This window comes from Vigna umbellata, chromosome 5 (assembly GCF_029865625.1).
Source record: "Vigna umbellata cultivar VRB3 chromosome 5, Vumbellata_1.0, whole genome shotgun sequence".
NCBI lineage: Eukaryota > Viridiplantae > Streptophyta > Magnoliopsida > Fabales > Fabaceae > Vigna > Vigna umbellata.
Window position 1 is genome coordinate 36,323,813 of NC_142169.1, and position 23,443 is coordinate 36,347,255.

The 23,443-nt window shown below is 35.4% G+C and overlaps 3 protein-coding genes and 2 pseudogenes across 4 annotated transcripts; 3 read left to right on the forward strand and 2 right to left on the reverse strand.

Annotated features, from left to right (window-relative positions):
* The first annotated feature begins 774 nt into the window (after positions 1 to 774).
* On the forward strand, positions 775 to 1,460 carry LOC124844001 (protein RALF-like 24). The gene has a single exon (XM_047320852.2). It carries the CDS (start codon positions 897 to 899, stop codon positions 1,281 to 1,283), a length of 387 nt encoding a protein of 128 aa, XP_047176808.1. The 5' UTR covers positions 775 to 896; the 3' UTR covers positions 1,284 to 1,460.
* A 2,937-nt stretch (positions 1,461 to 4,397) lies between these two features.
* Positions 4,398 to 5,617, reverse strand: LOC124844000 (adenosylhomocysteinase pseudogene; annotated as a pseudogene).
* Positions 5,618 to 5,762: 145 nt separating this feature from the next.
* Positions 5,763 to 7,889, forward strand: LOC124843998 (serine hydroxymethyltransferase 4). Its single transcript, XM_047320847.2, has 4 exons — positions 5,763 to 6,519; positions 6,607 to 6,997; positions 7,080 to 7,181; positions 7,442 to 7,889. Exons 1-4 carry the CDS (start codon positions 5,842 to 5,844, stop codon positions 7,684 to 7,686), a joined length of 1,416 nt encoding a protein of 471 aa, XP_047176803.1. The 5' UTR covers positions 5,763 to 5,841; the 3' UTR covers positions 7,687 to 7,889.
* Positions 7,890 to 8,803: 914 nt separating this feature from the next.
* LOC124844005 (pentatricopeptide repeat-containing protein At1g09220, mitochondrial pseudogene) lies at positions 8,804 to 10,642 on the forward strand (annotated as a pseudogene).
* A 1,975-nt stretch (positions 10,643 to 12,617) lies between these two features.
* On the reverse strand, positions 12,618 to 22,674 carry LOC148198229 (DNA repair protein RAD50-like). 2 transcript variants are annotated; one of them, XR_015786805.1, is made up of 28 exons: positions 22,452 to 22,674; positions 22,289 to 22,375; positions 22,048 to 22,215; positions 21,799 to 21,974; positions 21,582 to 21,696; positions 20,876 to 21,104; positions 20,525 to 20,703; positions 20,268 to 20,438; positions 19,739 to 19,843; positions 19,548 to 19,655; positions 19,243 to 19,454; positions 19,053 to 19,145; positions 18,574 to 18,701; positions 18,110 to 18,224; positions 17,851 to 17,980; positions 17,545 to 17,754; positions 16,835 to 17,043; positions 16,468 to 16,669; positions 16,120 to 16,289; positions 15,723 to 16,047; positions 15,441 to 15,566; positions 15,301 to 15,353; positions 14,271 to 14,421; positions 14,121 to 14,183; positions 13,891 to 14,024; positions 13,675 to 13,803; positions 13,431 to 13,551; positions 12,618 to 12,889 (listed from the first exon to the last, which is right to left on the reverse strand). XR_015786805.1 is itself a non-coding variant. In XM_088116001.1 (27 exons), exons 1-27 carry the CDS (start codon positions 22,572 to 22,574, stop codon positions 13,512 to 13,514), a joined length of 3,951 nt encoding a protein of 1,316 aa, XP_087972127.1. In that variant the 5' UTR covers positions 22,575 to 22,674; the 3' UTR covers positions 13,205 to 13,511. The 2 variants fall into 2 exon arrangements, 1 of the variants encoding a protein (XP_087972127.1); XM_088116001.1 differs by lacking the exon at positions 12,618 to 12,889 and having other exon boundaries at positions 13,205 to 13,551.
* Positions 22,675 to 23,443: the final 769 nt, after the last annotated feature.

The following is a 23,443-nucleotide window of genomic DNA, read 5'->3' on the forward strand; positions in this document are numbered from 1 at the left end:
TAACTTTAGTTTTCCGTATCCTTTCTCCATTCTTGCTTTTCTTTTTTGTTTCAGCATTCTCGGTAGCCTTTTTGGACTGTTAAAACTGTCATTTTATTGTCTTTGTGAATCACTCTGTGATCAATAATTTAGTCAGATTAGATTTGTAGTTTTAGAGAAGTAATGTTTTGAGAATTTATTTTTTATATAATTAATCGACGGATTTTTTTTATAAAAATATATGAACTACAATAGTAATAGTATTTGAATTTGTCAATTACGTTTTGACAAGTGATTAGTTATGCGATTGTTAATGTATTTTATTTTCTGGGGGATGGTTTTCGAGTCGTAAAAGGATTCTTCTTTGGTGTGTATGTAATTTTTTATTAAAAGAATTTAACATCCAGAAGGAAATTGACTCTTTGACTGTGATATGAAAGATACCTACAATGCGCATACAACAAAAGAACTTGTGTATTTCTACTGTGTTCCTAATACACCACGAGAAGAAATTCAAATATATTTGAGGAAAACACTATTTATGGGAAAAGTGAAAAACAAGTAAGACAAATAAGAGGTAATTAAGGGAGAAAGATTGAGTGATGAATTGAATAATGAAGCATTGATGTTATGTGATGAGAGGATGATGAAACTAAACCTAACCAATCTGAAAAAATGAATAAAATTAGTGAGTGTGTACTAATTCTGGAATGTAATCATTTATCTCATTCTGCGTTGCTGACAGTAATGATGGCACTAATATGGTTGACTAGTTGTAACACAACATCTGCTTATGCTATGCTATGCTATGCTACTGTGCTGCGCCACTCCTACACCTACTGCCCCATTTATAACCCTCCAGCAATCACGCATCTCACTTTCACTGACTCAAAAACAAAAGATCTCAAAACACAAGCATGTCCCAACCCAGATTCCTCTCCATTGTCTCCCTCTGTCTCACCCTTCTTCTGCTCCACGCCCATCTTCCAATCTGCAACGGCCTATCGTTTGTGGACCTCAATTTGTTGAAACAAAATGAAATGGCTGTGATGACCAAAAGGGTTTGCACCAAAACCATTGGAGAGTGTCTGAGTTTGACCGACCCAGACATGGATTCGGAGACCAACAGAAGAGTTCTGGAAATGCAGAGAAAGTACATTAGCTATGAGACACTCAAGAAAGACATGGTTCCCTGTGACAGGGCTGGAGCTTCTTACTACAATTGTCATGCAATACCAGCCCATCCTTATAATAGAGGCTGTGAGGTAATTACTGCATGTAGAGGTCACGACATCAAGACTTGATAGGTTAGAACTCACAATGAAATGGGGGAAACTCTTCTCTGTTCTCTTTTCCCCTTTCTTTCCCCCCATTAGCTTTCCTTTGTAGTTAAGATCACCCCCTTAAATGCTTTCTGTTTTACTTTTGAACATTTATATGACCGGCGTGTCTATGAAAGTATCGATTTTTCTTTCCCAGAAGATGCTTATTTGTTACAGATACGATTAGAAGTTGTGGTTATTGTTTTAATTTGGTGATATCATTTTGTTGGAAGCAGGGTCTGGAAAAATTAAACGATATCCTTTTTAGCAAAACAGAAAAAAAAAAAAAATTATCCATACAACAATTTAGCATGGGGATTAGTTGCAGCGTTTAACTTTTTCCTTGAGATTAATTTGGTCTTCCATTGTTGGGTTGGGATAGAAAATGCTAAGAGGGATAATTATTTTCCCAGAAGCTAGGTTTTTTTTGAAGTTCTGGTGTCAGCAAATGTCAACTTTTAGAGTGGAATTGGAAAAATCAATCGCATGAGGCGATGGAAAGAATACTTTTATTTGATTTAATAGGAGATAATGAAACAAACCAACCTTGTAGTGTAGAAGATAGCTCCTAATATAAACCAGATGTTGATTGCAGGGGAAAAGAAGTTGATTTCTTCATGTGGGTCGACAAAATAACATCTAAAAAAAATGAATTGCAAAACCACCTCATTTAAAACAATCCCTTATTGCCTGTTTCCATTTTGCCCTGATCTAATTTTAGACTATTGAGTACTACTGTGGGATCTTGAATCTATACAGCCGCAGGTTTTTCAATTCTACTTTTCTTTACTCTCTTGAATGTTCCCGGAGCAAGATTTTGTGGATCAAACGCAAGCTATCATGTCTTATTGTTTAAAACAGGACTATGCTAATCTTGGTCACCTAAGTAGCCTTTGCAGTTTGAATAGTTAACCAAGTTATGTAACTTAATTTTGAAGCTTAACCCAGATAGGAACTTAAATCCGAAGTAAAAAGCACAATCAATCCATCATTAAAGTCGAGGTGTCTGATAGGAAAGTCTGTAGTTCCATACTCTTTGTGACCTGCGAGTTTTAATTATATAACGTGACTTAAGAAATGTTTAGTAGACAGCATCTAGCATCATCTCTTCTGCAGTGCTTGTATCTGGGGCTAATGTTGGCGTAGTAACCAGAGAACAGGAGAGTGAAAAGTTGGAGGAAACATTTTTAAGAATCAATTAACAAATAGACCGAGATAAAGTATGACAAAAAACTTTTTTTTCCAAAATTTAGTCATCAAAGCTGTCTGTCACTGGCTTTTGCCAATTAGCACCAGACTTGACAGGCAGTTGCATCTAATACTGCTTTTGAGGTTTCTGATAAGGTAAGAAAAGATGTTACTTGCCATCCTTTTTCTGAACTAGTGGCTTTCGGATCTTTTGTTACTGTTGTTGTAGGTTGACTGTTCAGAAAATTAAAAACCATTTCTTACGCATATATGTTAGGTGATCAATGTTTTTCTACTTCTATGTTACCTTAATAGGAATTATTTTCCTTGGGTACAAAGGCACTCTGATTTCCCATTCCTCCTTTAGCTTATTTAACCACATCAATTCATTGTTGCAGAGTGTTATGTAACAGAGTACCATCCCTTCCGAAAATAGAAGGATCAATTCCTTCATTCGTCTTTATAGCAATTACATCCAACTGGCTCGTACAATTTCTTTCTCCACGTCATAAAGTTGGATGATATTGCTTGCGATTATTGTCAGAATATGAAAGATGTATACTTGTCAAAATAAGCTTCTATGGCATTATATTATCTAGTTTTTGCCTGGATATGGTAAATAATAATGTGTTAGTCGTTGTTGGTTGTTTTAAATGGTAACATCTCTGTAAAGTAGCTTACACGGCGGTCATATTTTTCAATGCATGGTAGTAAAAATTTGCCTAAAATGATAGAATCTGGACAGAAGTTGGAAAGATGTTGAGCAGGTTCTAAACATTATTCACAAACAATTAAATATTGTTGTGCTATGTCTGGTCACTTGTGGGATTTTCATGGGACCCTTGTCCAACTGTATTTGTAAGAACCGAAGATGATCCATGTGGCGTTGTTAGAATAGTGTGAATGTGAAATGTAGAAAAGCTAAAATGCTTAGTTTGAAAACTTTGACTTGGCTCATTAGATTTGAAATGAATGTTAGAATCTGTAAACGTGAATCTTGGTTTTGTTAGGTGGAAACCATTTTGAAGCTTCTAAACGCAGTTATGATGATGGCTTGATCATTGCTGCTATTGGTATTGGGTGGGCGCAATCATGCTGTGCAATGTGCATGAGTGAGTGCGTCTGCTGGATCCAATTTTAAGCATCCAAACTCTACCCACTTTCTCCATTATTTTTCTTTACAAAATAATAGACCTATTAGCATTGGTAAGGTTAGGATTAACAGGTTCTTAAAAAAAATCAATTTTAAATTGAATAAATATTTTTATTAGGCATATATAAAATCCAACATAAAATATCTGCATAAACATCCTGATAGTAGAGTGGAGCTACAATGAGTCGATCAAAGTTTTTTTTTGGAAACATTTGATTTTAATTTACTACTTTTAAAATAAACGTATGTGTTGATTCTGATCCATTTCTCAATCTTATTCAGCTTATTCTTAACAATATGCCACCGGAACTCTTCATCTGCAAACTATTTCAGACTCTCCACTCCAGGACTTTCAACTTCAAACCATTTTTTTAGCTCATTTCCAACCACAATATCTTAAAATAAGAGAATGAAACAACACTCGATGTCCTCTTACTATATCAATGCAATATATAATAAGAAGCTTCTTATTTTACATGATATTAATCAATCTTTGAGTTCAACTGATAACATAAATTTCAGTGACGTGATGTTCTTGAGAAAATTATATCAGCAGGTTAGTTGAAGCGTTTGAAATAAAACACGAGGACATCATAGAATTATAAAATTGGATGTAGACAGACACTTTAATTTGTGTGCTGAACGGAATTGGTGTACTTGGTTAGAGCTAACAGGGAGTTTCAGTTTCAGTTTCAGCGACCACATGAAAACGAATTAGAAAACATAACTTGTGAGAGACGGTTTGGAAGGAGACGTCAAATAACAAGATTTTTTTTTTCTGAATTTTTGCATATTCTGTTTCGAATAGGAAGGATGGACTAGAATAAATATGGTAGCTGCTAAATCATAACACACACAGCCGCAGCAGACCCATTTGGTCGTATTGTGATCCTAGGAAAAGAAAAATACAAAGAAGCTCCTATTCTAGCAGAAATTTGAAAAAGGATGATTGTCTTGATTGTCCCTCTGATCAGTAGCTGTAATGAGCAGGCTTGTATGGACCCTCAACAGGGACACTGATGTAATCAGCCTGATCTTTGGTGAGCTTGGTGAGCTTATCTCCTAGCTGGCCAAGGTGGAGGGCAGCAACTTTCTCATCAAGCTGTTTGGGAAAAACATAAACCTTCGTTTTCGTACTTGCCAGTACCCTTCTCCTTCCACAGCTCAAGCTGAGCGATGACCTGATTGGTGAAGGAGCAGGGGTGGCCCGTCGCACACCCCAAGTTCATCAGACGACCCTCGGCCAACACAATGATGCGTGTCTCGGTCTCAGGGAAAACCCATCTGTCGGTTTGAGGCTTAATACTGATGCGCTTCACACCAGGGTAGTTCTCAAGTGCCCAATGTTGCACACGATCGCGTTGTTCTTCATTTTTTCTTCATGTGGCTCACCGTGATGATGTCCTTGATCCCGGTGGTGATCACGAAGATGTCGGCTTCAGAGACAACATCCTCCCAGAGTGAGAACCTGAAGACCCTCCATCATAGCCTCCAGCAGAGCAGCGCCATTATCGATTAACGATGTTCTTCCTCTTGTTCTTGGATCGATGTTCTTTATATACCCTCCTTTTCACCAAGCCCATTCCTTTCCTTCCGGATCAATCCCTCACTCTCACATTCCCAATTTAACTAGGAATCATTTCATTTTATTCATTTTCATATTAATCCTATACATTTTAAACAATTTAATATTTATGGTCGCTTAGTAATTTTGAATTTTATTATTCAAATAAAATATAAAGTAATTTTGAATTCCAAGTGATAGCGCGGTCTGGGAGTAAGTGTGAAGGAAACAGTGCAGCTAGAAGCGCGAATGAGCGGGGGTTGGTAAAAGAAGGAAATGACCATGCCACCCTCACCAACTCTCTTTGGACAATCTCACAGCAAGTTTAGCCACCAACTACACTACAATCCATGGGAGATCAGAGAAATAATTTTCAGTAGTGATGCATAAACTTCCAAATTCCAGTAAAATTGAAAGCTTTCCTTGTATTGAAAGAAAATTGAAGCTTGTGGGGCTCACATAGATGGTGTGACAAAAAGAAAGGGTGTGAGGGGTAGAATGGTAAATGAAGATATGGTGGGGAAATGAGGAGTGGCTTTATTTAAAGGGAGACGGGATGAGATGAGAGTGTACACTTCTGCAGTTCTTGGTATCTTGGTTCTTCGTTTGGGTGTCTTGAGAAGCATAGCCAAAGGATGGAAGCAGTGAGTGCCTGGGGTAACACGCCGTTGGCGACGGTGGATCCAGAAATCCACGATCTCATTGAGAAGGAGAAGCGTCGCCAGTGTCGGGGAATAGAGCTTATAGCGTCGGAGAACTTCACTTCCTTCGCTGTCATAGAGGCGCTGGGGAGTGCCCTCACCAACAAGTACTCCGAGGGTATGCCTGGCAACCGCTACTACGGTGGCAACGAGTTCATCGATCAGATTGAGAACCTGTGCCGTTCTCGCGCCCTCGAGGCCTTCCATCTCGATCCCTCCCGATGGGGCGTCAACGTCCAACCCTACTCCGGTTCTCCGGCCAACTTCGCCGCCTACACTGCCGTGCTCCAGCCCCACGACCGCATCATGGGTTTGGATCTCCCCTCCGGCGGCCACCTCACCCACGGCTACTACACCTCCGGTGGGAAGAAGATCTCTGCCACCTCCATTTACTTTGAGAGTTTGCCTTACAAGGTGAATTCCACCACCGGATTCATCGACTACGATAGGTTGGAGGAGAAAGCCTTGGATTTCCGGCCCAAGCTGATCATCTGTGGTGGCAGTGCCTACCCCAGGGACTGGGACTATGCCAGGTTCAGACAGGTAGCCGACAAGTGCGGTGCTCTCTTGCTTTGTGACATGGCTCACATCAGTGGTCTTGTTGCTGCTCAGGTAAACACTATATCAGATCTGTGTTTTTCTTCAAATGTTTTCCAGAAATCCGTTTTGGGTTGGTTTTTGAAATGAATGATGATGCAGGAAGCTAACAATCCATTCGAGTACTGTGACATTGTGACCACGACGACCCACAAGAGCTTGAGGGGTCCTAGGGCCGGTATGATCTTCTACCGGAAGGGACCTAAACCGCCGAAGAAAGGGCAACCCGAGAATGCAGTGTACGATTTTGAAGACAAAATCAACTTTGCGGTGTTCCCTTCCCTCCAGGGTGGTCCTCACAATCACCAGATTGGGGCACTTGCGGTTGCACTGAAACAGGCTGTGAGCCCAGGATTCAAGGCATACGCGAAGCAGGTTAAGGCAAATGCAGTTGCACTTGGTAATTATTTGATGAGCAAGGGATACAGTCTTGTCACCGGAGGAACTGAGAATCACCTTGTCTTGTGGGATCTCCGTCCTCTTGGCCTAACTGGTAAGCTTCTACTCATACTAAATACATTAACCATAACACCTCACTTCAATTTCTTGATGCATTTCCCACACACTTCTCCCAGGCAACAAGGTAGAGAAACTTTGTGACCTCTGCAACATTACTGTCAATAAAAATGCTGTCTTTGGTGATAGCAGCGCATTGGCTCCTGGAGGAGTACGAATTGGTAACACCTTCTCTTCCAAACTTTTGAATCTAATGCGTTTAGAGTGTAAGGCGAACTAGATTCATAGAATAGAGACTTCGTGCATGCCTTTTATACTGAAGCCAAAATTGAAATCCCTGTTTATGTAATGTTACTGCCAAACCAATTATCATTGTTATTTATATAATGTGATCTGAGTCATTCGGTGTGTTCTTATGACAGATTAGCAGAATTCATAATTTTGCATGAGTACTTGACAGGAGTTTGTGATCTGTTTACAGGTGCCCCAGCCATGACTTCTAGGGGGTTGGTTGAGAAGGACTTTGAACAGATCGGAGAGTTCCTTCACCGTGCAGTTGTTCTAACGCTGGAGATCCAGAAGGAGTATGGCAAGCTTTTGAAGGATTTCAACAAGGGCCTGGTGAACAATAAGGCTATCGAAGATCTCAAAGTTGATGTTGAGAAATTTTCAGCCTCCTTCGATATGCCTGGTTTCCTAGTATCTGAGTTGAAGTACAAGGACTAGCTAGCTTCAAAATGCATCTCTTCATCATAAATCTTTTCTTTTCGGTGTCATGTACACAGCTTGTTGGTTTTTAAGTTCATTCCTCTGTTTCTGTTTTTATTATATCTATACCTTATCATTGTCATTCCTGCAGCTGCAGCAGCAGCATGAGAATCATTCTGGCAAATTCATGTTTTGGAAAATAAATTCTATTTTGGGACTCACATTTGCCGTCTATTCTTTTTAACAGAAGTAGGTTCTTTCACATATTACTTCTGACAATACTCCACAAACAATCTTCCACCATTTTAATAAACATGTTTCGATTTAAAATATGGAATAAGATATCGTAAACATTATTGATTAATAGCAAAATATCGTAAACATAATGTAGAATCAACAATTTTATGTTTATATTTTTAGAAAAGAAAAACTTAAAAAGAAATGTTATTTTGAAATATGAAGTAATATTTTACCTTTTCAGAAACATTATGGCAATATTATCCCTAAAACCTACTTCAACCGTTTCTAATATATTTTTTAAAACAAATCAAATTTACGGTGGACCATCATGAAAAAAATAAATAAATTTAAGTAACAAAATGTGCAACAACGTGTATATATGGTGTCCTAAAATAAATACACATGTCGGCATTCATTATTCTTTTTGTCGGTGCTATAATTTTTTTTTTAGGAATTCTTATATGATTAAAAATTAATGATGTGATTATTTTTGAGAAAGTGTTTCTTAATAAAATGATTATTTATTATATTTTTATTATTTTGGGTAAACTGATCACTTAAATTAAATTACTTTCCAGAAATCATTTTTTAACAAACACCGTATTGATTATATTTTTAATCTTCTAGTAACAATTCTTGGTTATGTTGTTATATGATCTTGATGACAAATTGCTTGGATCCATTATGGAGAACGTGCATCTTGGGTTGAATTTCAAAATAGTTTATTGATTTAGTGATTCTCACCATCTTCCAGTATCATGTGATTTGTTGTCTGTGAATTAAAAAAAAAATCATATTTACTTCGAAAAATTAAATAAAGAGAAGTAAAAAAAAAGCTACAATATTTAAAATGATTTTATTTAACAATAGAAATTACACGTATTTTTAGCCTTGGTTTTGTGGAACATGGTTTTATGGAGCATGGTTGGTAAAATGTCACTCTTGAAACCAAAGCACCCTTTCTCCCTTACAGGTTTTGTAACAGCGGCAGCCATATCCAGCACCACCATTTCTCACCGTTTTCGGTGTCTTGAAATCGCAGCTCCTTCATTCTCTCCCAAACCTAAACATCCACAACACTTGCTCTCTCTTCTTCTCAAACATCCTTCTCAACCCCAAATTCTGCAACTAGTTCACTGTTACATTATCACTTCTGGCCTCTTTTCACTACCCTTTTCACCACACCTCCTCTTGTTTACTCCTCTTGAACAACGTCATCCGCTGTTACTCCCGTGGCCGGCCCTTCACCCCACTTAGCTCTTCACTTCTTTAGGTACACCCAACACTCTCTCACTTTCTTCAATACCCTTCCCTTGACACCTTTTCTTTTGCCTTTCTTTCCCACGCTTCTGCCAATCCAAACTGCACCCGCTTTGGGACTCAACTTCACGCCCTCGTTTTCAAGGTTGGGTTTCAGTTTCATATGTATGTGCAAACTGGGCTGTTGCAAATGTACTCAAGTTGGGGTCTTTTAGTTGAAGCCGCACAAGTGTTCTATCAAATGCCACGAAGAAGCTTAGTTACTTGGAATGTTTTTATCACTGGTTTGATTAGATGGGGTGAGGTTGAACTTGCACTTTCTGTGTTTAATCAGATGCCTTCTCGGAGTGTAGTTTCATGGACCCTTGTTATTGATGGATAAACACGCAGGAATCAGCCCATGAAAGCTTTAACTTTATTCAGGGAAATGATCCAAGTTGATGGTATAGAACCTACTCAAGTTACTCTTTTGACCGTTTTTCCTGGTATTGCAAACATTGGGTGTATTGAGATATGTCAATCAGCTCATGGATATGCAGAGAAGAGAGGGTTCAATTCCTCTGACATACGCATTACCAATGCATTAATTGATTTGTATGCAAAGTGTGGATGTATAGCAAGTGTGAATAGATTCTTGCAGGAATTACCTGATCAGAGGAAGAATTTGGTATCGTGGACTTCAGCTATCTCTGGTTTTGCAATGAATGGGATGGGGAGGGAAGCTCTAGAGACTTTTGAAAACATGGAGAAGGCTGGGGTGAGTCCGAACCGTGTGACATTCCTTAGTGTTTTGAGTGCCTGTAGTCATGGAGGATTGGTTCAAGAAGGCCTTGATTTTTTTGTTAAAATGGTAAAGGATTGTAAACTTGTGCCAGATATCAAGCACTACGGTTTTATGATAAATATGCTGGGGAGGGCTGGCAGGTTAGAAGAAGCTGAAAAGGTTGCTTCACAGGTACCTCATGAGGTTGCCAATGCTGTAATGTGGAGAACTTTGCTGGGTGCTTGTAGTGTTCATAATAATGTTGAAATTGGTCAGATGGTGACCAGGAAAGTACTAGAGATGGAGAGAGGACACGGTGGGGATTATGTTCTTATGTCCAATATTCTTGTTGGTGTCGGGAGATTTAAGGACGCTCAAAGGTTGAGACATATGATAGATAAAAGAATTGCATTTAAACTTCCTGGCTATATAGTATAGTCTAAATGATACAATTAGAGCTGTCAAATGAGCCCCTTTAATAAGATTTGGCCCTACCCCATGTGGGTTGGGGCCAAAAAAGCCTACAGGGCCAAAAAAACTCTTTATTAAAAAAGTCCACAGGCTAAAAACCCCTAAAGCCCTATAGGCCAGGGCCAGCCCATGAGCTTTCCTTTTTACAAAATTTAACGTCTAAAAACATAATATCATCATACAAGTAATCACAAATCATATGTATTTTTTATCCAGCTTTCATTTTATCTTTGTTAGTAATAACTTATAACCATAATTGATTCATGTATAATTATATTTTTTACCAATAAAATTAATTTTCTACTTCATAACTGTTTCTATATTAATTAGTTTAATAATAATGCTTTTATACAATTATTCCTTAATTTCCAAATTTTGTTTTGATAATTTTTTCATCTTAATTTTGGTTTGTAAATTTGACGGTTCAGAGATATCCACATAAAATAGGTTTAAAAGTTAAAAAATTTAATTTAATATGTAAAATTTTGATGGACTAACGAATTTATTTATAGATGGTAATCTATTTTATCACTAGTTTAAATCAATATCATTCGATTAAGATTTGTGATCAAAATTACATTATTTTTAACTGGTGTAAAACATGTTAAAATTTTGACTTAATAACTTTTTAACATTTTAAATTTTCCAAATTTAATAAAATTAATATTTATTATTTACAAAGTTATATAATTCTTTTAAAAAAAATTTTATGAAACGTATTATTTAGTCATTTACATCAATTTATATATTTTTATGTCTTTTTCATATATTTTATATTATATTCATTTGTCTTTTTTATTAGTTTCTTATTAAGAGACATTGATGTAATTTATTTATTATTATAATTTTTATTTATTTTATATGTTAATAATTAAATACAATAATAATTTTAATTTTAGTATTATAAATTATAACATTATATTTATTTAAAAATATTGTATCTATTATTTAATTATTTTTTATTACAATCGGCTCAATTATGATAAATAATTCAATAAAAACGATCTTTGTTGGATAAAGATAAGTATGATTTTAAAATATTAATTTAATCTAAAAGGTTAGAAAAAAAATATGATTTTATAACCACTAGGATTACATCTAGATCTTGTATACTAACATATATGATATTTATAAGAATTTTGCCTAACAAGGATTTTCACTAAAAAGTTAGTTCTTTTATTACGTGAAATTAATTTTAAACTTTACAAAGTTTGTGGTTTAATTTTTTAATGTATATATATCTATACAAAACATTCAACAAAAGAATTTTATATGACAAACTATAAAAAATAAAAATTTTACACCGATATTAAAAATTTATCCAATCAGTAGATTTGAATTTAAAATCTATCCATAATTAATATTTCAAATATTTATATAGATATTAGAATTCGATTTATAATTTATTTTTTGAAATTTTTTTCATTTTCTTTTAAATAAAAATAATAAAAAAAATTTTCTTTTTTAACTTTCCAAAATAATAAAATTATATATTTAAAATATACTTATAATTAAAAAATCATTTTAAATAAGTTTTAATAAAATCAATATTTATACATTTATATTTAATTAAAAAGATATTAAATATCATGTAAATTTTGAAAATTATTGAACTTGTAAAGTAAATAAAAGAAATAACTAAAAAAACATTAAAAGTGAATTAATTTAGTTTGGGGGCTAGCCCCATCCTAACCCTACCCCAGCCCACTTTATGTGGGGCTTTAGGGGTTGGGGCTTTTAAAAAGTCCCCTATTAAGGGGGTTAGAAAATTGGGGCTTGATTTTAGAAGGGGTTAGGGTCAACCCATGGGCTAGGGGCTCAAATGACACCTCTAGATACAATAGATGATTTTTGTTCTGCTTTTCTAGCTTGGGACTAGGAGGTAATTCAACTTGTGAGCATGGTAGAAGAACCATGTCCATAGACAGGTCCATTTATCTCTAGGCAAGAGGCATATTGGCAATTTGACATGCCATTGCCGTTTGCTTCAGACATTCTATATTGGCTCGAGGCATCAAAATTGTGGTAAAACCTGCTGCATATTACTTCATACGTCAACAAATATTTCATCTGGCTGTATTATTTGAAAAGCTTGAAAACAATTAATATTGCCGATTTATGGTGTATTGTCTCAGGATAAAAAATTGGAAATAATGCACCCATCCTGGAAATTGACGATTGCAAAGGACATTCAATCATACAGGTTAAGCATTGATTTCAGTACATCTTTCCAGTCATCTGTACAAGGAAGCCAAATATGTGTTTCATTGGATCCGTAATTTGGCATACGATCAAACTATTTTCAGCAACTAGTTTGCTAAATAAGCCTTGTTAAAGAAGGACAAAATTTCGTTTTTCGATTTGAGAGATCTAGTATAAGATAAAGGCCAGGTAAACAATTTCTAAACCAATATAATAATATGTGGGTTTACGTACCGACCAAAGACTGGTCTTTTCCAGCTACTCAAGAATGAGATTACCTGCAAACTGAAATGGTCGAATTCCATACTTTAGTTTTGTAGATAAAATAAACTTCATAGGAAACAAACTCTCAATAACAAATTAACATTTGATGCAAACATTACAAAATGGAATTATATTACTGTAAGTTGTATTTATTTTCAAAACGAAAATTAATTTACAAACTGTAATTGAAGATATTATTAGTCATTAAAAAAATAAAATAATATTACTTACTAATTAAACTCTGATAAACATAAAATTAAAAGAAACACAGTATCTATTACAAACAACTTCAGTGGAAACGTGTGTTATAGTAATTTATGATAATTTCTTATGACATCTTCATCGAACTTCAACTTCGATTAATTTTTTTAATCACCCGGGAAAGAATATAAAAGTTATATATTACAAATGGGAGTAAACAGAAAACTGTTTTTTCTACGTGCACATTTTACAGTGTCAGTTCAGCAGGCCCTTACAATGGAAGATCATAAAAAATAAGTAAAATGTTCTCAAAAGAACTATTGTAAAACGCGCTAAAAACTTTTAATTAACTAGGACGAACCACTCCTAGATGATCCTGTACCGACTGCATGAATAAGTTGGGGATGTCGGGCTTTACAATTTCATATAAACAATACGGCCTTCAGTCAAATATCTCCTGACTTTCGATTATACTGTGCTGACTGAAAATGTGAGAGAAGTTAGTTAAGTTCTGTAAACAGAATTATAGTGATTAAGAAAGTTCGTATGTGTGACGCAGGAACGACAAGACAACCAAATGAAAACAGTAATATTATTGTTCTTACAGATCATCTTTGGAGACACGATAATATCTCTCTGCATGCTGGCGCTGACCAATCAGTTGAGCAAAACGCTCATCATGAGTGATTACAATTAACTGAAAATTTTCCTGTCCTTTCCTGTCCTCCATGATCCTTCATTTTTAATGAAGACAGCACCACATTAAATTTTAATTAATTCATTATTAGTTGTTTAATCAGAACTAAGCAATCCAGCAATACCTTACAAGAGCTGCAGCCAGACTTTCAGCATTTGGTCCATCCAAATTTGTGGTAGGTTCATCCAGCGCAAGTATTCCACAATTGAGACAAAACGTTTCAGCCAGCGCTAAACGTATGATAAGAGACGCCAGAACCTGAAACCCCGAAGTTAAGTAAAACTTATTATTTATTATTTTAGTTAAGAAAAGGGATTACTAGATATAATATTAATTCCCTTATTGATAACATACCTTTTGACCAGCACTACATCTTCCTCTCATCTCCAACTCTGCATCACCAGTCTGCATAACAACCTGTACGGAATGCAAAGGAACAATATTTACTAGGAAGGAAATTAGACAGCTTCTGAAGGAATTGGTTTTCAATATGACATGTCAAACCTTGTAACTGTAGGAACGGGTCCCTGCACCTTCGGAGTCTGAATGAATACTGATGTAGTCAATGTCTTGCCCTCTATAGGTTTGCTGCCACAACTCCCTAATAATTTTGTTGATCTCTTCCATTTTCATTGTGTGGAAGCGCATCAGTGCCCTGATGAATCATTAAGAGCCACCAAGGAACAATATGAATGCAGAATATATCAGTAATTTAATACAGAAGTATCTATTTTGTTATTAAGTATATCCTTATTGATTAATGCTTGAAATAGACTGTTTAATATGCTTTCATATTCTAATTTGTAATTTATTTCAGGCACGATAAATATTAGCTTGCAAACCAACTTTATGAACTTCTTCAAAGATGTGTGCTTATCTCCCTTTTAGTTATATTTTTCATTTTCTTTGGTTTGCTTGATACACTTCGGTGCTTTTGGTTGCCCCTTGTTCAATAGCACGCTTTTCTGTAGTTAACCAGTTTACACAGCTAAGCCCCAATCAACCTGACGTGGAATTTGTATTGCTTTACTAAGGCCAAATGATGAATTTTAACGCAATGTAAGCAATGGGCACTCAATTCCAAAAAGAGAAGGGGGCTTGGTTGCATAAAATTAAAAAACTACAGGGTTTAATGGGATTAAATCTCATATATTGATGCTTAAGGAACCACAAACTTAATCTTCATTTTTTTTTTCTAGTGGGGGAAGAATAATGAATGTGCACTTTGCATTCCCAACACATAAAACACACCCTTTGGAATGTAAATACAATAGCGAAACGAAATAGAGTTATATGGAACAAAAATATCCAGTATTTTACCCCACAGCTTATACCAAGGTCCCAAGTGACCTCAGCACCTCACAATGCAAAGTGTGATGGTTACATGTATCAGCTTTTGAAGAACAAGAGAGAAATGGCCTCGTGAGGACAAAAGGAGTGATCTTACTTATGCATTGCAAAACCATGACTATCACACAACAAAGAATACAAACTTGATGTAACGTTGAAAATTAATGAATCTCAAGCAACTCACTTATCAAGTGCATTGTAGTATCTGTCCAGATCCTTGTTGGCCATTTCAGTTGTCTGCAAAGAACAATGAATTGTCATGTCAACAGTACAAAAGAGAGGATTAAAGAAAGAATAAGACTATGAAATCACATGTGATTACACCTTAAGAAGGATAAGCTGGTCGAAGTATCGCTTATCTATGTCCTTGTATTGAGTCTGCTTAAGATCAACCTTATTTTTGGAAATATTGCTTTGGTAAACAGACATTGTTCCACGGCACCGGTTTACCTGTCATCAAGGTACAGATATATAACCAAAGAGAGAGAAATGTGTCAGTTCGACACTAGAAGGAATATCAAAGATGTGAGCATAGAAATGGTAATTGGCTGAACTACTTGCGATCAGTTGCAATCATAGATGTGTGATTCGGGGATTTGAAAATACCTCTGAAAGAAGTCTCTCCCTCTCCTGTGATAGCTTCTGGCGTTCAGTTTCAATTGTAGAGATCCCACCAGCCTTTAATATATTTTCTTCTAGTGTTTCAATTTCATGTGCTAGCTCATCTACTTCAGCCTTAGTTTTCCTATAATTTAAGTTGTCATCAATTTTTCTTCTTAACTGATCTTGATTTTGCATCAAATCTTTACTTTTGACCAACTCAGCTAAAATTTCCTGCTTCCTGGTATCACAACTTTGAAGTTGAGATTGTGATAGAGAATGCTTTTCCTGCAGTTCCTTCAACCTATCTCCTTTCCTTAAATCGGAATACCTGATCAAACAAAACATATGTTAAAGAAATTTGGGGTCTTAAAAACAACAACTTTCAATAAGATAAGCTCACTCTTTGATCTTAGAATTCATTCTGAAAAGTGATTCAGCTTCTTGCTGATAACTTCTCTTTTGCTCAGCCAGGTCCTCGTACTCACGGTTGAGTCTAATTTTCATATCATTATGGTTAGTCAGTAATTTATCTTTCTCACTGGAAAAAGATCCGAGATCATCTGCCAAATGCTGCAAATACACAAATTCTCGGTGATACTATGCATTTTGACATGGCAAAATAAGAGAAAAAACTAGAGCCTTTTTTAGAATTATTGGAAATTATGAGTGAAGCAAGGTGGAAAAAGAAGGCAATTTCCCCAAGCCTAAAACAACTAAATATACATCAATGTATCAGATAATAAGACACCTTCTCATCAAGATCAACTTGAGTATTTTCTTCAGTTAAACGTTCCAATTCTTCTTCTAATCTGCTAACACTTTGTAATACGTTGGTTGCTTTCAATTTCTCCTCCTTTAGATTGAGCCACCGAATACGAAGATTTGATAGATCTTTCTCCATATGCCTTTGTTCTTCCCTCAGCCTCTCCAATTCAGATTGCAAATTGTCCCTTTTAACCAAGATATGAATGGAAATAATGATATGAATAAGAAACAAAAACTGAAACTTAAGAAATGGAGATGTTGCGAATATGACAGAATTCAATTATCTTAATGAATCGAGATGGTAAAATTGCCCATGTTAGTAAACAGTAGAAAAAACTTCAGCTATTTACTTGGTGCTCTGCAGGGTGTTAAGCTCCAGTTGAATCTCTTCGAGAGTCCTCACTCCCTGTCCTCGAAAATTAAGCTCATCTTCTAAATCCTCAACTTGCTTTTTCAAATCTTGAATGTCTTGGAAAAGCCGATCAGCATTTTCAACAGGTTGCACTAATGTGTCAACTAAATCCTTGTCAGTCTTCACTTGTGCTAAAACACATAAAACCTGAAAATTGCAGCAATTGTATAACCCAAAACAAGTTAACGGAAAGCATAAAGGGGAAACAGATAATACACTCTGGTACAAGGCACTTCTAACAGAACCACACAGACCAATAAAAATAATTAACTCAGTTGACTTTTTTGAATTTTTTAATATTTAAAACAATGTTGCCAGTTTATCAAATTTACCCTTGTTATAAATAACTTTAAAAAGCCTCCTCTCGTTAATTGTCAATAAAAAACAGACATTCATAATATTTAATTGGACAAACAAGGACAAGAAATATCCTGTTTCCAGTAAACTATAAAATTCCTTCGAAAAAGGACCATCATTTTTTTCTAAAATATGCTTGTTATATTGAGGACAAGAGGAAGTACTAAATTAAAAATTGATATAAAATAATAATCACCTTCGACAAAACAACATTTCAGAAAGCAAACGTTGGAATTCAATGTACTTAAAAGAAATTTCCAGGAAATCTTTAAAAGAACTTATGATCGTTACATCATCAAGAGCCTGAGATTTCTCATCCATCTCATCTTTAAGTTGCTGAAGTTCCTTTTCAGTATTAGGGATGGTCTCCTTGCCAAGTTTAACATATTCTTCGTAAACCATCCTAAGCTTGTCCAGCTGCTGAAAATGAGACTCTGCATTTGAGGATTCTACAGCGAGAACTTTCATATGTTCAGCTGAACTAGCTGCCTTCACTCTTTGCTGTCATTGAAAAAGTGCAGTTCAAAACTACATAACGTGCTTGCTCAAGCCAATAGATAACGTAAGTATATAATAACATGATTTGAAGTTAAAAACCTTCTTGACAAAATTGTCTTCTTCTTCTGGAGAGAAAGGCCGCTCACAGCAAGGGCAAACATGATGAGCTCTGGCAACCCTTTCAAAAGGATCAAACATCTGCCTCATGCCATCAGCAATATTATATTTGCTGCAAGCAATCACAAGACAAAGTATTAGTGGATATGAAACCAGCATACCAGTGACAACATCAAGTCCAGAGACAACTTTGATATAGTCACAAAAACAACATCAACACTATGGTCTGGCACAAATTGACCTTCGCTGTACATCTCTTTTTTCCTTGGAAGACTCTAAAACTTTGAGATAAGAATCAAGTCCAGAACATTGCTGATCCAAAGACTGAAGCTTCGATTCAATAAATCTCTTTCTTGCTGCAAGAAAATCATTTTAGTACAAATGTACAAAACTATGTATTCAGTTATTCAGCATGGTGGAAGAAAGAAACCAAACTAGAGCAAAGAGGATGCAGCATGAAAAAATAAAAAGTATCAAGTGGGCACCATCACTTATATCAAGAGACACATATAAAACGCTAAATAGTTATATTTACTGCATATTATTATCATGTTGATACGCAAAATAGGAATCTATTGGCATGACAAATAGGCAAGTGCATCCTGTGAACCATTGCAACAATAAGCATGCAGAACTAAAACATTGATTTCCTTCAAAAACTAAATTTTTTATATTCAACTTCTTTGAATGACAGATAGCACTTACATTCCAAATCCTTGTGGTGTTTGGATAGGTTACCATTAACTTCTTGTATTTTTATTTGCAACATATTGACTTCCTTCTCAGCATCACGGTGCTTTTCTTTCACATCATCAAATTCCACTCCAACAGCCCTGCACCAGAAAGAAAATTCTATACAAGGTAAATTGTGATCTACTTGGCAATCTTACCCAATGTGAGACTTTTTCACTTATACTTGCCACTCCAACTTATCATAAATCTTATCTCGGCTCATCCTCAACTCTCAAAGTGAACTTGGTTCAACCAGTTTTGAACATGAAGAACGTGTTTGAGATTTGACGTGAACTGTACATATGGCCAACTTTGAGCTTATAAAAGGTTGGACAATTCTCACCTTATACATTTCAGGATGAAGTTAGGTTCCCAGCCCAAATTCAAGAGGTAGGTGCCTACAACTACGAGTAAATATAAAAAAAATTAAAAAAAAAAAAGATTTTCCCAACCTTAATGCTTCAGTAATATCCTTTTTCACGTCCTTATCAAGAGGAACCCTCCCTTTCAGCACCTTTCTAATTTTGTCCTTGAGGTCATCAAATCTGTAATAAATAATAAACAGATGATTGCCAACTTTGAAACATAATTCTAAAGAACGAAAAGTGGAAAGTAAAGGGAATACAAACAAAATGGATTTACATTTTTTTATGTTTCTTTTTCCGATTTTCCAACTCTGCTTTCTTATGAGATAGCATAACTCTGTGCTCTGAATCAGCAGTCATGATATCCTTCTCCCGATTGACAGTCTTAATCTTTTGATCTACACTATATATCTCATTTTGCATTTGACGTATAGTGGTTTCAAATTGTCTCTGAGATAGTTGACTTCCCTTCCTCTCAATCTCATTTTTCTGCAAACATTACTCAAAAATTATTCTAATCATATTGGTCAGAAGTCCTAAGATTATAGATTACTAAACAACAACAGAGAGTGGGTGCCTTACCAAATTTCTTTCTCTTTCATCTATGTGAGATAAGTTCACATTAGTCATTTGAAGTTCAGACGAATCGAGCTCATTTTTCTTCTCTTTGATGCGCTTCAGATTGCCTTCCTGCAAACATAACGTATTAACAGTGTACAAGTAAGATACAGACATTTGACAAGAAAAGTATGTATTGGAATGAAACACCAAACCTTGATCCCTTGCATAGCCTTTATTTTAGCCTCAGTATCTTTCCAACGGTCATTAGCATTCATGTAGCATTTCCATGCCATCTCAAGTTCCTTGTCATTTGCTTTCTGTACAAAAGAAATAAGAAAACAGTCACAAACATGTAGTTTTCTTACTTTTGATATGGTGAAAATAATTTTAAAAGTTGGTAAATTTAGCCAACCACATTCTTTGAAAATGAAAATGAATTCACTGAAAAGTGAAACGAAGAAAGAAAGAGCCACAGGAGCAGATACAATATTCTTGACAAAGGAAAAACCTGTAAAAAGGTAAACACTAATTGTGCAAAGCATTCCAATCTCTCTGCATATCCACCAAAAACCCACTACAATACTGCCAATTGAATATACAAAGAAGACAAATAAACCCTTTATGCCAAATACCAAGTAACAGCAAGAAAACATCACTGAAAATTCCTCAACTTCTCATTTGTGAGGCACCTAAAAGTGAACATACACACACAAACCAGAATGAGGGAACAGAAAAAATCACCTTTTTATCATCCAGATCTTTCTCGAGATCTGCCAACCTCAATTTTACACGCCTGAAGAGATTTAAAGCAACCTCATCACTGAAAGGAGAATTTGGAAGAGACCCTAAACTATATGTCGTAAAAAGATCTTGAATGGAGGAATCACGCTCATTCTTCAAAGACGTGTGAACCTGAAGTTCAAAATATTAACAAAATTACAATAACACATTGCAAAACCAGATGTCAGTATAGGCAGCTTGTGTATCAATTCATTTACTTCTGCTTCCGCTTGTAGTTTGGCAATCTCTTTGATGGTATGACCAATGATATTCGTGAGGGCAGTACCTTTCTCGGCAGCATCATTCAATTCTCTTTCCAACTTTCTTATCTTTGCTTCTAAAATTGCAATCCTTTCTTCAAACTTGGTCTTCCATTCCATCAATAACTCATCAGAATCTAATTAAATATAAAATGCAGAAAAAGAAAAACGCATTAGAAACTTTCTTCAATATCACAGGGCATGTCTGTGTAAATCCATTAGGAAATATAACAATTTAGAAGGAGATACAAAATCCAAAACTGGCTCAATGATGGTAATGCGTATATATATACCACGTTCAACACTTACCTACATTCTCCTCAACAAGAGCAGCATGTTGCTTCTCTTGTTCCTTAAGCAGGGTGCTTCGCTGAGCAGTTTTAGTTGATATCTGCTCTTGCAGCTTCCGCAAATCTTTTAACGTTTCCTCTGCATGATGAATTTTATCCTCCAATTGTTTAATGTTATCTTCCAACTCCAGTACTTGACACTTTACAGACTCTGTTTTCTCTTGATCGTGTGCAATGCTTTCCCGTAGCTATAACAAAATAAAACTAAACAGTTAGATTTTCTTTCAATTTTGGTATGACATGGTTTTCTTTATGTTAAAAGCTGTCAAAGTGGAAGGCAAAGCTTAAGTTCTAACATAACTAGCTAGACTAAAAAGGCACAGAAGAATTTTTACTTCATGGAATGATTTAAAATGGCCCAAAAAAAGAAAAATGCAGTAGGGCAAAAGGGCCAACTAAAGCAGAATAAAATCTTGGTCCTCAACACAAGAATGTGTCCTTGCATAAAAATTAAACACCTTGAAAAGTGATTAATTTTTTTTTCCTTCTATTGAGAATACAAGAGAAAAGTGTCATGTTAATGGGGCACAACAGGTGCTATACAAGTAGTGGAAATGTGCTCCGGTTAAAATAGAACAAAAGAGTATACGTTAAACTTTATTTAATTATTATTGTTGTTGTTAACGTTTATAGAGTTGGGTGATATTTTTGAAGAGGAAAGAGACCTTATAAGCAGCATCTTTGAGAGTTTGAAGATGTTCGAGTTTGAGCTTGTAAGTCTTTATCTCTTGAGCCTGCTCCTTATGAAGTTTCTTTATAACTTCCAATGCCTTGGTGTATCTGTACATTGAATGTGAAGCATATGTGTATGATATACATTAAAACATGTTGAGTGGAAAAAAAAAACAGAGGAAGAAAGTGGGGAAAGGGAAGGAGAGATACCGAGTTGCGGAAAAGATATCGTCAAACTTCTTCTTTAAAGTGGAAGGATCCTGTAGGGGCCAGTTGGCTTCATCTTGGTGAACGAATATAACATTTTCGAGAATGGCCTTGGAAACACCCATGAGCGCTGGAACTTCTTTATCCATGTCAGCGCATCGATAGCTGAGGCTAACTTTCTGACAGAAAAGAGGAAAAGAGAGTTAATGGGAAGAGAGCGAAGAAGTAGAAGAAAGTCAAAAAGTGTAATACCTCTCCAGTATGAGGACTAATGGTTTGAATCACACTCTCAATAGCCTTGTATTCCATTTTAGAGGCCTTTTGCGTAAGCTGAAAGGACCTGACGCAGACGACGTCTTTACCGGCGGCCGTCTTGAATCGGAGCTTAATCTGTCCCTTGGTTTCGGTTTCCCCAGCGACCTTCCAAGATAAAAGAAATAATTGATTAATCGAATACTTAGTTAAAAAGAGAGTGAGACTTAGGTTAGATTACCTTGGGGTCGTGGATGAAACTGTGGCCAGACCTGGCGTTAGGAGGCAACTCGCCGGTGCAGGAAAGCTTCAAGCACTCGATGATGGTCTGCAGAAGGAGAAGAGATTGCATTGCGGAAAGCAAGAAAGAAAGAAAAAAAAACGAATAGATGGATGGATCATACGGTCTTGCCGGCACCGTTGGGACCAACGATTAGGGTTAAGGGCTTGAAGAAGGTGATGACGTTCTTGTTCTCCGGGTCGAAACTCCGGATGCCCTTGATCAGCATTTTATCAACGGTGCTCATCTTCTCCCGCGTTTGCTCACTCACTCACTCTTCTTCTACTCATTCCCTCTCAACTCACTTGCACCTTTCTTCTCCCCTCTTTAATTCAATTCAAACCTCCTTTGTACCCTTCTGTTATGTAATGTAATTTCCTTTTATACCCTTCTGTACTCCTTTCGCTTACTCTTTAAGACACTCTAACATATTAAATTTAAACTATCATTTTTTATTTAAATAATTAAATTTAAATTTATTACTTCTAATTTCTTTATTCAAATAAAATATTTTTTATTTTCACTGGATATATCAAAAACTATAAATAGTTTCTTTTAATTTAATTAATATTCATAGATGTTTTTTTTTAATTTTTAAACTTTTTCTTTTTATTAACATTGACAACGTATTTTATTGATTAATGTTGAAATTGTTTTCGATTGATGTTTATCATAGCTATTTAAGCTTAAAATGAATTGAAATTATTTCAATCGATATTAATTTATTGGAAAATGTTTTTATTGACGTTGGAGAAGCAATCGCTCAGTGTTGGTGAGATTAAATATATAATGCTTTAAAATAGTTCACAATGATAAAATATAATACGTTAAAAGTATTTTTTTGTGTTAATGATAAAATAGTTCACAATGTTTTACCAAATTAAATTTAAAAACTTGTGTTTATTATTGTCTTTAGGAGACAAACCTAAATTTAAATATTTATGAGATTAACCAAATTAAAATCTCAACTCATACTGTTATCCTACAAAATATTTTTTTAATAGATAGATGATGACATTAATATATTATTTTAGTATAAAAAATAGCGATGAATTTTTAAACAATATTTTGGAGGTGTCAAGAGTCATGTACAAAAGTTTTATAATATTAAATACA